Source organism: Aptenodytes forsteri, unplaced genomic scaffold (assembly GCF_000699145.1).
Source record: "Aptenodytes forsteri isolate BGI_AS27 unplaced genomic scaffold, ASM69914v1 Scaffold164, whole genome shotgun sequence".
NCBI classification, from domain to species: Eukaryota; Metazoa; Chordata; class Aves; order Sphenisciformes; family Spheniscidae; genus Aptenodytes; species Aptenodytes forsteri.
The window spans coordinates 1485093-1498105 of NW_008795527.1; the positions used below are offsets into that span (position 1 = coordinate 1485093).

Genomic DNA, 13013 nt, shown 5'->3' on the forward strand with positions numbered 1-13013 from the left:
TTCAGTACTTCTTGAGAAAGGTAGCCAAATGGGGGGCGAAGGGAAGGTACACAAGGAAATACGTCACAGATTAGGAAACAACAGGAACTCATTCACCATCACTCATTTTCATGGAAGAAAGTTGAGAATGATTCAGTTGCAGAGGATGAAGGTAAGACAATATTGAATCAGGTACTAATTATTTTTCAGAATCTATTTTGTAGTTGTAAAATTAATTGGTACATTATGTTTGTTTGGAGCAATGAAGGTGAAAGTAGTGAGGAAAAATGCAATAGCCTCCTGGGCCTCTCTCCTCAAAGGAAAACTAGGAAAAGCAGAACAGTTCTGAACAAATGCAAAGCACAGAGTATCTCTTAGGAATACATACATCCACAGTGAATTTAAGATGAAGATGAACTTGAGTTACAATTTTTCTTTCAGTGCTAAAAAAGAATAATAAAATAAGGTCACTTCGTGTATGACGAATCAAGTACTCGAGACTAAAACACGTTTTTCTTCCATGTGTAACTTTGATCTCAAGCTTGCTTTTTCCCCCCCGTTGATGTTCTCTCTCCTCCCCCGTCACCAGAAACTAAATTCCTAGTTTTACATAGGCCTATATAACTATGCTTAGACTGATGGCCTAGCTCCTTTAATTCTAATTAAAACTAAACAGATTTCCTCATTCAGAAGCCTCAGCTGGTAGACTTTCTAACAGATCACAGTCGGCTGGGTTTGCCAGACCCTTGAACATGCGGTCTTCCTCCTCAAACGTAGTCTTTTCTGTTTGTACTACTGTAATCGCTGACCTCCAGTCGTCACGCAAATACCCTTATCATTTTTTCAGGAAAAATAAAACCTAAGTGATCTTCAGCCATCTTATTTTTGTTTCTGCTCTTTTTCGTGATCTTGTTTCTGTTCGGACTTGACCAAGTGTTTGGGTATTATGAAAACACTGCCATCGCTACTGCAATGAATGACATATTGGCGTGGGTTAACAGGTCTACCCTGGTCATCCCTCAATCTACTGAAAATGTCACAGTACAAGTTGTTTAACTTCTGCTTCATCCGGCTGATTGATCTGCTACGCTGAGAGTGCTCCTTTTTAAGGCTCTCCTTTTGTGTTTGAAGATTACATACGTCTTCTTCCAAGTTAAGAATTGCATTCAGTTTACGTTTACGACAATTTTGGGCAGCAACTTTGTTTTTTCCTCTTCGTCTGATGTCACGTAGGAGTGATACCTGAGTATCTGTCAGATGGTTCTTTGCTAGCACTCTGTTGAAAGAGTCAACAGGCATACTCACAATTTCATCTACTGAAAACGGTATTCTCAGAGCTTTTGCATGGCGTTCATCACTGCTAAGGTTTGTATCAGTAGAATTATGGCACCTATCCTTTACTTCGTTTGGTTTCTCCATCCACATCTGCTGCTGATACTCCGGCGTGGATGCTGCTTGACTTGGCAGCTGATTATAAGTGTGGTTATGAAGAAATTGCTGAAGTGTGGCTTCTCTAGAACACCCTGAATCACCTGGATATTCCACGTGACCATATTTACTGTGTTCTTGGCTATAGCCACCAACAGCTCCTAAGCCATGTGAAGAAACAGATTTAACATCACTGCTGTACCCAACAGCACCTTCACTGCAGACTGAGTAGGAGGTGGTGCTGTGACTTGAATGCAAAGACAGTCCCGAATCTGAGCCAGGTTCTTCAAAGAGCTGAGAAACTTCTATAGGATCAAAGCCTTCCTTCAAAGCCAAAGACATGAGTTTAATTTCATCAAAGTTATCGTCATGGGCCATTAGGTTTCTAATGTCAGCAGCTGAAAACAGCCCTGTCAAATTTGACCCATGAAGTAGTGATTCTGGATTTGTGATATTAGAGCTTGACTGAGGAAAAGACTCTTCTTGCCTTTGTAACTGTCTTGTTTCTGAATTTGATTGAGTGGGGTAGTCTGTTCTTAGTAGCGTGGCATCATGAGGACTGAAACAGTGGCAAAGTGTCTGGGTCAAACTTATATTGTGGTGTGAGGATGATGGGTCTTGGCCTCTACTAGAAGTAGCGACTTGTATATCTTCCAGTAAACTCGCCTAAAAGATGATGGGGGGAAAATGGGATCTTTTATAAAATGAATGTCTCTACGTTTCTCACTTACACAGGCTTGATCAATTTATTTTTTAATATTCCACTATTTGAATCTATTAAAGTCAAAATTTTACACGTTAAACTTCTAGCTATCCTGAATACTGTTTCCCATTTGTACACAGCATCACTGTGTTGGCACATGGCAAGAGGAAGCGGGAAGGGTGCAGAAGAAAAGTGACTGAAGGGTTGGGAGGAGGAGGACTCACGAAGGACAGCGTGGGACTGATGAGTGTAAAGAGGTGGAAATGGGACTGTTGCTAAGTGTACATCAAACTACAGCCTATGTGTTCATCTGATCTTGGCTAAGAAAAGGTCCTTCTAGGAGGGGCGGTCCCTGGGGCATCTGATTCCAGGGTGAGCTGGTTCAAGGTGCTAACTGTTAGAAAATTAACCTTGTAAAGAAGATAAATAGCTCACTGGCAGGACTTAACCAGTGAGAACAGTGGTGTAAGAAAAGAGGGGAGGAGGACAGGAACGTTAAGGTCGTGCTGGCACATTCTTACTGCTTTTCTTTCACAGTTTATAAAGCTTTTGGGGCTGTGAGCTGCCACATTTGGCTTAGCTCCTTCTTAACTGAGGTCTATTGTGTTCAGTTTTCAACTCAACTCCTTTACTAATCAGTTTGGAGGAAACATCCCCACCCCCAATCACACCTTCTGTGGATGTCTTTTGACTTTAAATTACTACTCAGTTTTTCTTTACAAAAATAAAGTTGCTGTATGATCCCTCAGCCCTGAAGGCGAGACGATAAACGAGTGCTGCAGTAGCATTAAGGCCCCCCTTTTGTGGGCCTGGGTTATAGTTGCTGGGTCCTAGAAATACAAAGCCACTGCGCAAGATTATGTCAGGGCACTTGCTGACAAGAAGAGTAGTCATAAAATACACGGATACAAAAAACTTGAGAATGTAAATACATCAAGTAGGAAGCGTACGATATGATTCCTCCATAGCTGAGCATCCCTACTGTGGTGCAGGAAAGGACTTTTGTGACTGCAGTTCATTGAACAAACAATGTACAAAGCACTTTCCACAGGGAAGGAATGATGTACCATAAAGACCAGAACGTCTTAAGTTCTTTACTATGCTTACTGGGAGCACAGGTAACAGAAGAAAGTCTTGCCTTATTTCTCCTAGGGAGTTACCTTGTACTAGACCATCTGTAGTCTGAGGGATAGAGCTGGTATTTTCAACTAAGCCCTTGAAAAGAAATATTCTTAGCAAGTTAACTATTAAAAAATCCCCCACACTGTAAAAACTTCGTACCTGGAAAAACCAAGCAATCCATTTTCAACAGATAGATTGTCACAAGATGGCAGTGCATTAATAGTCTTAAATAAAATATGCAACCGTGTATTGTTATAGCTACATAAAGGCTACAGCCAAATTCCTTTCAAATTATGAGAAGAACAGAGAAAATTAAACTGATGAACTTCTGAACCTTGTTAGTGTGGAATCCATCACCAAAGCTGAATAGAGGAGGACGCTAATTTATGTGCTGGGAGGCACTATCCAACCTAGAGATTCCCAAAACTAGGTGTTCCAGAGATAAACATGAAGTTATATGAAAAACACTAATGACCCTGTAAGGCTCCTACAATGGGAAGCATATGTAAGATGCCCTTGGAGTATTGCAAAAAAGGAATGTAGGGAGTAGCTTCATGTTTAATGATTGCAGCTATGAGCTGTGGGACAGGAGGGAGACTCTGATTAAGATAACTTTTTTTGTGAAGATGGGCACCCAGAAAGTAAACAATAGTATCAGAAGCCCAGGAGACAAAAAAAGAAAACAAAAGGGTTTTGCCACTAATGCTACTGACCTGATTTGCAGCAAAGATGGGTCCGTTCTTCTTGAGAGTAGTATCCTTCTAAGCACTTGACCCAATATTTATGGAAACTCTAATCTTTGGCTGCAAATGCTTAATAGCTGCTAGTGCTTAACAACTCAATGTTGCTCTAGAGAAACACACCAAGAGCTGCTGTATAAATATGAATTGGCATTAGGTTTCAGAAAGGGAATTATTAGTTGAACTAGTTAAGTTGTCCGGTGACTCCATCCAACTTTGAACACCAGGTGACATAGAAGATAGGACTTTGCAGTTTTCAAATCCCAGACAAATTACTGGGGAAAATTTTTCGAGTAGAGCCAATGACAGCTGCTGTAAAAGGTGGGTACTAGCGTCTTTAACGTCTTCAGGTAAGTTTTACTGCATTGATTTGCTGATATATTCACTGGGGTTTTTTTAATTAGACAAAACAGAGTAAGTCATTACGCAATAATCACTGACTGTATCCCAATCTATTAGCAATACATGTGTTTTCCCATTTACCTCTAGCATGTTTTCCATCTGCGATGACAGAAGCTGTAAATAGCCCTCTAAGGAGAGAAGGGAATCTACATGGTTGCGGTTGCTCTGTGACAGAAGAAACAGAAATGCTTTGTGAAGCACAGTTATTTTACATAAAAAGAGGTAAAAATCAAAGTCCGAGAGGAAACAGAGCACAGCTCTGTGAAACACTGCTGCTGACCCTGCCATCAAGTCTTCATCCTGATGGGAGATGTCACGTTGCTAGAACAAGCAGAATAACTCCATGGCAAGAGCATCCTACTCTGCCCCACAACAGCAGAACTGGGCTTTCCTACTCTCTGAGGCTGCGCCTACCCACCATTGTGGAAAAAGCAAGTATTTTTTCAAAGCCTAACTGCCAGGGCAGTGGCGCACAGAGGGGCTGGCAAGAAAACCGGATCCGATGTTCTCGGCTCTCATAAGATCTCAAGAAGAACAAATGCTCTTTTCATTGTAGCTCTCAGAGAGAACAAAACCCAAAGTGCACCTGTTTCAGTTTAACATCATTAAGATTATTGCTCTGCCTTCTAGTTACAATGCACATTAAGATCTGAACAATCCAGTTTCCCAAATGTAATTCTACATCTGAGCATCGAGCTTTACATAAATGGTGAAAGCAGTGTAATTTAGCATCCACATCTCAAGTGTTTGTAGGCCAAAAAAATCCTTGCCCACAAACACACCACCTTCATGATGGAGAAAATAAAACCAAATTGAAAAATGGTTAGTTGCAAGTGATTTCTGTAAACTTTAGAACATTTCAACTACATAAACTATGCTGGGGGGGGCAACTTTTGAGAAGGTGTACAAGGGCATCATTCACAAAGTATCATCTGAAGTCACTGTTCTTTTCCTGCCCTTGCAAAGGACACTCCAAATGAAAAGAGGAAATCAAATATTCCTTTCAAAACCATTCACTCCATTTCCTTCACTACTCTTTATCTCAGTGATAAGACCTATATCCTCCCTCACATCCTCTTCACAGTTTTCCCTTCTTCCATTTTTTTCATCATTTACTTGATTTATGTCTTCCTCCTCCTCCTCCTCCTCTTGCAGTTCCAGCTGATCATCTCCTTGGTGTGGACAGCAGTCATCCAAAGCTTCCTGACATGCTTTCACGTCAACATCCTGAAGACACAAATAAAACAGTCCTATTAAGCAACAAGCTGTCAAAATTAATCTTTAAAATGCACCTTTTTTTTTTTTTTTACAGCTATAGCATTTCAAATAAAGTATACACTAAACAGTTCATTCATGTGGATGAACTGACTCTCTGCAGTGTTTGGGGGCAGAATGAGACCGACGTCGGTTCAGGAGTGCAGACACCGCCTCCTCTTTTGGTGCCCAGGCACTGAACCCATCTGCGGTAGCAACGGACATTCATAAACACTGGAAACAAATTCTTCTAAAACAGACACATGATGATGTGATTTCATGGAAAGTTTGGGCTATCACTGTCTTTTGGATGTCATTCCACAACAACATATCCAAGCCAGATGTATACTCAGTGATGGAATCTTAAAATAGGCAATTATATGTGGCCAGTTAGCAAAATCCCTTGCTTTTTCTTTCAGGGAAACAATCACATTAACATGTATTGTAATAGCAGCTCTGTTTCCCAAGCACTTCCATGTAGTCATTACCCAGTTCCCGTTTATTGAAATGATGTATTTTTTTTTTACTCTCCAGCAATGAAATTGTTCTGCTTTTCAGAAGCATTTTTCAAGTTATCTTTCGTCTATAGTCATATCAGCAGACTTTTTTAATTTTTATTACAGGGCTGGGGTATTGCTAGAGTAAGAAGGAATCACTGCTAAGGACTTTGCATATTTATATTTAAAAAAGCTTTGATGTTTCAGCTTTTATAGGGCAAGTCTGAGTTATTAAAATGTGAAACTCGGTGGAATGGCAGCCAGAAAAGCAAGTGGCCCCACTGCATTAGTTCCATATATGCCCAGCAAAATGCAATGGCAGGAGCAGAAAAGACAAGCTCTCAACAGCAGCAAATGTAACGAGTTAGTGTTCTGTTCTAAAAATCACAACAAATTTACTTTACAGGTTTTATATGAAAGCATAGACTATATAAAAACTGTAGTTGTAATAGTCATCAAAATGTGCAAGAGGTTTTTTTAATTATTGCTTCATACAAAACACATTAAAAATTAAATGTAAGAAGGTTTAAAAATAGGACTCGAGTAAATTTAAATATAATTTGAAAATAAAGTAACACTAATTTCATTTTTATTAATTCTATTAAAATTTATTTATAAAATTATGAAAATTAATTTTATTTTTAACTAATTTTATTTGATTGCTTTCCATTTTTCTGTACTTTCTTTTCAAAGATTGGAAGGGAACTTTAATTTTATAAAAAGTCATTTCTAACAACAAATAGATATACAGGGCACTCATCTGTCACTCTGATGTAAGAGGTACTTTCCTTCAGTGATGCCCAACACAATTTCTAGCTATTAAAAATTATATTCCAATACAGATTGTCTTGTCAGCTGCAGTTGGAAATGACCAGATGACTTATTATTGCCAAATATGAGAAAACAGATTTACTTTTTTAAAGACACACACAAAAATACAGTTTTCCTCTGTGTAGTAAAACAGCAGGAGAGGGAATTTACTGTATGGGACACTGAGTACATGGTAACTAGCTGCTTGCAAACACTTAAATGAGTTCAATGGAGCTACTCACAGGCATGAAGTTAGTCCCATAATTACATGTTTGCAAGACCAGGGCTAGTCTTTAATTTTACAACCAACCAACTTGTCCAATGAATACGATCTATTATCCTCCTAATTAATAAAATTCATCATCATCAAAAGCAGATAAGAAGTCAAGGACAATCGCTGTTAAAGACCTTAAGCAGCTCCTCTGGAGCCGAGTGGCCTGGGAAGCTGCTGCTGCTAAGGCAGAGTATTCGGCTCCTGAATAACACAGCAAATTCATTACTCTACCGTCTGACGAAGAGGCAAATGCAGGAAACAGTTAGAAATGCAGTATCTATAATGTGATGCCTCAAAAACCACCTGTAAGCACAGCTTTTGAACACAGAAATTATATGGGTGACAACTCGATGGTTCCTATTAAAATGACCAGAGGTATAAACATATTCTACTGCCAGGGAAAAGAAAAGCTTGCGGTAACTGTGTGAAGAGCCCATGGTGTGCCCGGCAGATCATCCGAAACCCTCACAGTTCAACTTGCTTATGGTGGAAATCTGCCTGCAGACAATGCCAGTCTGTTGAAGTCTACGATGGAGACGGTTCTTCCCAGCACCTTCGTGAGGACAAACGAATTCCTGGTGTGCCTGATGGGATGGCTCCTTGCTGAAGAGAAACTAAACGCTCCCAAAGCTCATAGTAATTTGTGAAGACTGTCATGGCTTCAGTTTCCCCAGGACATCAAAGACAACTGAATTTTTAGGTCTTTTCCTATCGATATATAGAGCTGTTGACCACTAAGGAGATGGGGAATACTTCTGACCGTTAATTTTAAGATTTATCTGGAGTCTGCATTGATTTTTATGTCTCTTTTAAGAAATAATAATGTCTTTGACTATTTTCTCTGCTAAGACATAGACAGTGTCTTGGTACCCTTAGTTTCCAGGCTGAGAGCCACCAACTGCACTAGAGGATCACATGCCATTTTGTCCTAACCACCCTTTGGCTTAAGAACAGCAGAGAGGTCAGAGTCTCCCTCTGATCTTCGCACAAAGCTCCTGCTGATGTGAACGGAGGTGCCAGCGGGGATGGGAGGAAGGCAGGGTCTCACATTTGCAATCACGACCATTCACTGTAGTTTACCAAAGGAATGTATCATTTCTACTGAATGAGCTTAATAAAGCTGCACCGCGTGGCTTTGAAGATTAGTCTTACTACCACCGTTTCTTCCTCCAGCAGGTGATACTAAAATATATTCATGCCTGCTCACACTGATTATTACTGCAATAAGATATCCTTTTAAAAAAAATGGTTTCACCGCTACCAGGGCAGTTTCTGAAGGAGCATGGCCCTGTGACCAGCTTTTCACAACAGTGGTGGTACAGATACAGTGCACGGAAGATTGTTCACAGCACCAGTTTCTACGTACAGGATCATTTCAGTGAAACACTCTATATGGAAATCATGTAAAACAACCAGAACCTTTTCCCCTTAATTTCTCAGTTTTGGCTTTTAACAAAAATCCCCTGGATTATGCTGTTAAAGATTTACTCTCTGACACTACACTTCCCTCCTGTTAGTCTTTCCCAATGATGAAGGACAGCTGGAAAATACTGCTCCACAACTGAACGCTTCTTTCCATGCCCGTGCATCACTTGGGATTGATTGCTGGACTACTGCTATGGGGAGAATAGGAGAGGTGCCTCCCCCAGAAACAGCCATATCATGTTTTTGAATATGGCATTTCTTTAAAGATAGCTTAATTTTGCAGTGTAAATATACATCTAATGACAAAAGGGATTAGGTGTAAATACTACTTAGTACTACATTGCCACACTTAGCGTTTCTGTCCTGTTCCTTATTTTGTATTAATGGTAGCAGAAGAAACAGTGACTGAGTTATAGTAATACCACTATGAGCCCAAGAGCTAGATCAGGACCACATGCGGGCGGTCTCTGTACAAAGAAAAAGACTGATTCTTGCTGATTGTAGAAGACTTGCAATTACCACTAAACCCATTTATTGCAGCAGCCTTTCCACTTCTACCACTGGAGGGTGTGGAAGTTCACACCTCCCACACCAGGCTGTTTACAAACCGTAAACTGCAACCCTACCTGACGACAACCTTCAAATTGCATTTGGAAGGATTTCTATGCAAGCACAAGGCAGGAGATTTACACTAACCACCACCCCCCCCCAAAAAAAAAAAAAAATCCAAGTATCTCAAATTCTAATCTTGCTTCTGCCATTTACTAGTTTCAGTTAGGCTAGAGAACACAATCTGAGACTGTCTGATTTACCAAGTTATCCATCAGCCTTGTACACTGAAGGGCTGGGCTCTAACTCTGCATCTGCCCTTTCCCTACGGTACAGCTTACTGCAGGTCAACTATTGTTACCGCAAGTCGGCAGATGAAAAACTCTTTCTAAGACTCAATTTGGAGTTTTAGAAAGCAGGCATTCTTTATTGCGGCGCCGGGTGCGCAGGGGATCATTCCAACCTAATGTGCACGCCAAGTTGTTCAACTTCAGAAGTTATATACAATTAGAATATACATATTCATTAGATTTCCTAGTAGTGATTAACATATTCATGTTACTTCCTGGAACTCATCAACATATGTAAAAGTCTTTAACGCATGCGCTCTTATGTTCATTGGTGGTCTCTCAGGGTCCTCTGGTGGTTGTCAATAGTCTTCCTCACTGTGTCCTTTTGCTCACCTCTTCAATTTGGCGTCCTTCAGTCTAAGTCATTCTTGTCTTTCTTAAAGGTTAACTTTAAAGGTTAACTATTGATGTATGGTTTGCCTTTGTTCTTCCCTATTACTGTTACAGGGTGTTACATATACTTCTGAACACTGATGGTATCATTCCCTCCTATTCTTTTGAGAACCTGGAGCTATACTTCTGCGTGCTGACGTTATCATTCCCTCCTATTCTTTTGAGTATCTGGAGCTATTAAAGCTACAATCCTCGCTACATTATTGGTTATGAATATATTGTAATTCTTTCAGATATTCTATCTTAGCTGATAACTGTCACATTATACACCAGACTCTAAGATATAAAATTAATATCAGTAATAGGCATAATACAATTAGGATTATCAGAATAACGATTGGATGGAGCATCAAGTTCAGAATTCCTGTTGCAGTTGGTGACCAGCCAAGAAGGGTTTCCCACCAATGATGTTCTCCATCCTTTTTCACCCTTTCCAAGATAGGGCGTATTTCTTTACTCGTTCTACTAATTGGCACAAATCATTATGTTGCAGCAACTTTTTCACTAATGTGAGATTCACTCCAATGGGGGTAGGTAACAAATCTTCATTTAGTGTATAATTGGATTGTAGTAACTGATAAGAGGTAACAGGAGCAGTATAGTTAAAATCACATCCCATTATGTTAGTGAAGTTGCAAATACATATATTTGAGTGGTTGCTATTATCTACTTTAACATTATCTACAAATATAAAATCACAAAAGCTTCTCATACAAACACATCCCTTTCCAATATATACAAGCATAGTTTCGAGCATTTCATCGGGATGCACTTCAAAATGACAGACGTTTTGCTCAGTGTCAAGGCACACGTCTTGGGCTTTAATGGTGTTACTTTCACAAACAAATTCTTGTTGTTCCCGTACAATACATGTACTAACATCAACAGTCTGCCATTTGTTTCCATTTCGTTGGGCCCATACCCTATGTTCTAATGGACAGATTATAGCTCCGTTCGATTTAATCCCAATGCAATGTTTGGGTATATGGTGTATACCAAAGCATTATGAACTGTTAAAACAAAAGCTGTGGCCTTACTGTTGACGGGATCAAAAGTGAAATTAACTAAGTACCACCAGGATTGGAATTCTTTCTCAAATTTAGTTGCATTATCCCAAATTACCTTTTGAATTTCGGTGGGTAGGGTGCCCTCTTCCCCTTCTCTTATAATTGCTGCTACCATAGATTACATCCACAATTGAGCCTGGACACAACTAAGGGCTAGAGAAACGTTACTTTGGGCTATAACAAGATTTGAAATGGTCTTTTCTATTTTTCAGAAGTCCAGGATTTGATGTATACCCAATCTCCGGGCTGGAATGGATGCGCTGGGGAATCAAGACCTAGAGATTCATTTAAGACTACATACTTATTCAGTTTTCGTAAAACTTTCCCGAGAGCAATCAAGTAATTTCTTGCATCATTCTCCCCTTGTATTCGCATGTCTCCTGGCAGTCCAGGTGTTTGGTACGGTCGTCCATACATCAATTCGTACGGGCTGAAATGTTGTCTACGTCGTGGTTGGACTTAACAAAGCTAAAGGCAAGGCCTGTGTCCAATTCATCGAGGTTTCCTGACATATCTTACTTAACTGAGTCTTGAGGGTATAATTCATTCTTTTTACTTTACCACTAGATTGAGGCCTACAAGGGGTATGTAAATCCCAACTAATACCTAACAGTCTGCTTATTTCGGTAACTACTTTGGCTACAAAATGTGGACCCCTATGTGATGACATCCCTAGAGATACTCCAAATCTTGGAATTATTTCTTTTAATAATATTTTTACTACTTCTTTTGCTTTATTGGTGCGACATGGAAAGGCCTCAGGCCAACCTGTATACGTATCCACGAGGACCAACAAATACTTTAGCTCTCCTTTTCTTGGCATTTCGGTAAAATCTATTTGCCAATACTCCCCAGGCACCTGTCCCTCGGCAGTTTTTCCGAATTGAATTTTATTTTGTGTTGTTTTGGATTATTCTTACAACGTTTCGCAACTTTGTGTAACTGATTTTATCATTTCCACCATGTTTCTACTAATAACTGACTTCTGTAAATATTTTAACGAATTTTCAGTTCCCCAATGTACAGCATTGTGTTCCTCCTTTACTAAATTATTAATGAGAGAATGAGGTATTACTACTAAACCTGTAGGTGTAACCGCCCATCCGTCTTCCCATTTTTCTGCTCGTAAAGTTTTGATTAGTTTTAAATCTTGCTTATCATAAACGGGGTTTTTCTGTAGGGGAATTATTTTCTCTGGCACTATAGCTAGTACTTTCTTCCCTATGCCTTTTTCTGCAGCCCGCTTTGCAGCCAAATCAGCCAGCTTATTTCCTCGCTCCTGAGCAGTTTGTCCCAACTGATGAGCTTCACAATGCATAATAGTTACAGCAGCCGGAGCCTTTATGCTCTCCAGTAGGCTCAAGATCTCTTCTTTATGCTTTATCTCCGTACCTTGTGAGGATAACAATCCTCTTTCCTTCCAAATTGCTCCATGTGCATGTACTACTCCAAAAGCATATTTAGAATCTGTCCAAATATTCACACACTTATTCGCACTTAACTGTAGAGCTCGGGTGAGAGCTATCAGTTCTGCCTTCTGAGCTGACGTCTTGATGGGCAGCGCTTGTGCTTCCACCACCGTTTCGACAGTGGTGATTGCATATCCTGCTACCCGCTTTCCTTCTTTCACAAAGCTGCTACCGTCCGTATATAGCTCCCAATCCGGATTCTGCAAGGGAACGTCCTTTAAACCAGGTCTGCTTGAATAGACTTCCTCAGTGGTCTGCAGACAGTCATGTTCCGGTTTGCCACCTTCTTGTTGAGTTGAGAGAAACATGGCAGGGTTAATCACGATAGTAGTCTTTAAGGTCACATCATCTCATCTGACCATTGCAGGGGACCTTTTGATGACTTCAATAATTCATACAAGGGTTTTACCATCAGCCCATAGTTAGCAATCCATAATTGTCTCTGTCCCCTCAGAATTTCAAAGCCCAAATACAATACAGTTTCCTGTGCAATTTGGGCCTTTCCTTTCGATGCTCTGTAACCACTAAGTCCGAGGAAATTTAATAAACTG

General features: G+C 40.0%; 1 protein-coding gene across 1 annotated transcript; it reads right to left on the reverse strand.

Annotated features, from left to right (window-relative positions):
- Positions 1–858: 858 nt before the first annotated feature.
- On the reverse strand, positions 859–12770 carry NFE2L3 (nuclear factor, erythroid 2 like 3). The gene is made up of 4 exons (XM_009282073.2): positions 12207–12770; positions 5491–5601; positions 4456–4539; positions 859–2073 (listed from the first exon to the last, which is right to left on the reverse strand). The coding sequence occupies exons 1-4, from the start codon at positions 12768–12770 to the stop codon at positions 859–861; spliced, it is 1974 nt and encodes a 657-aa protein (XP_009280348.2).
- Between the last annotated feature and the right edge of the window lie 243 nt (positions 12771–13013).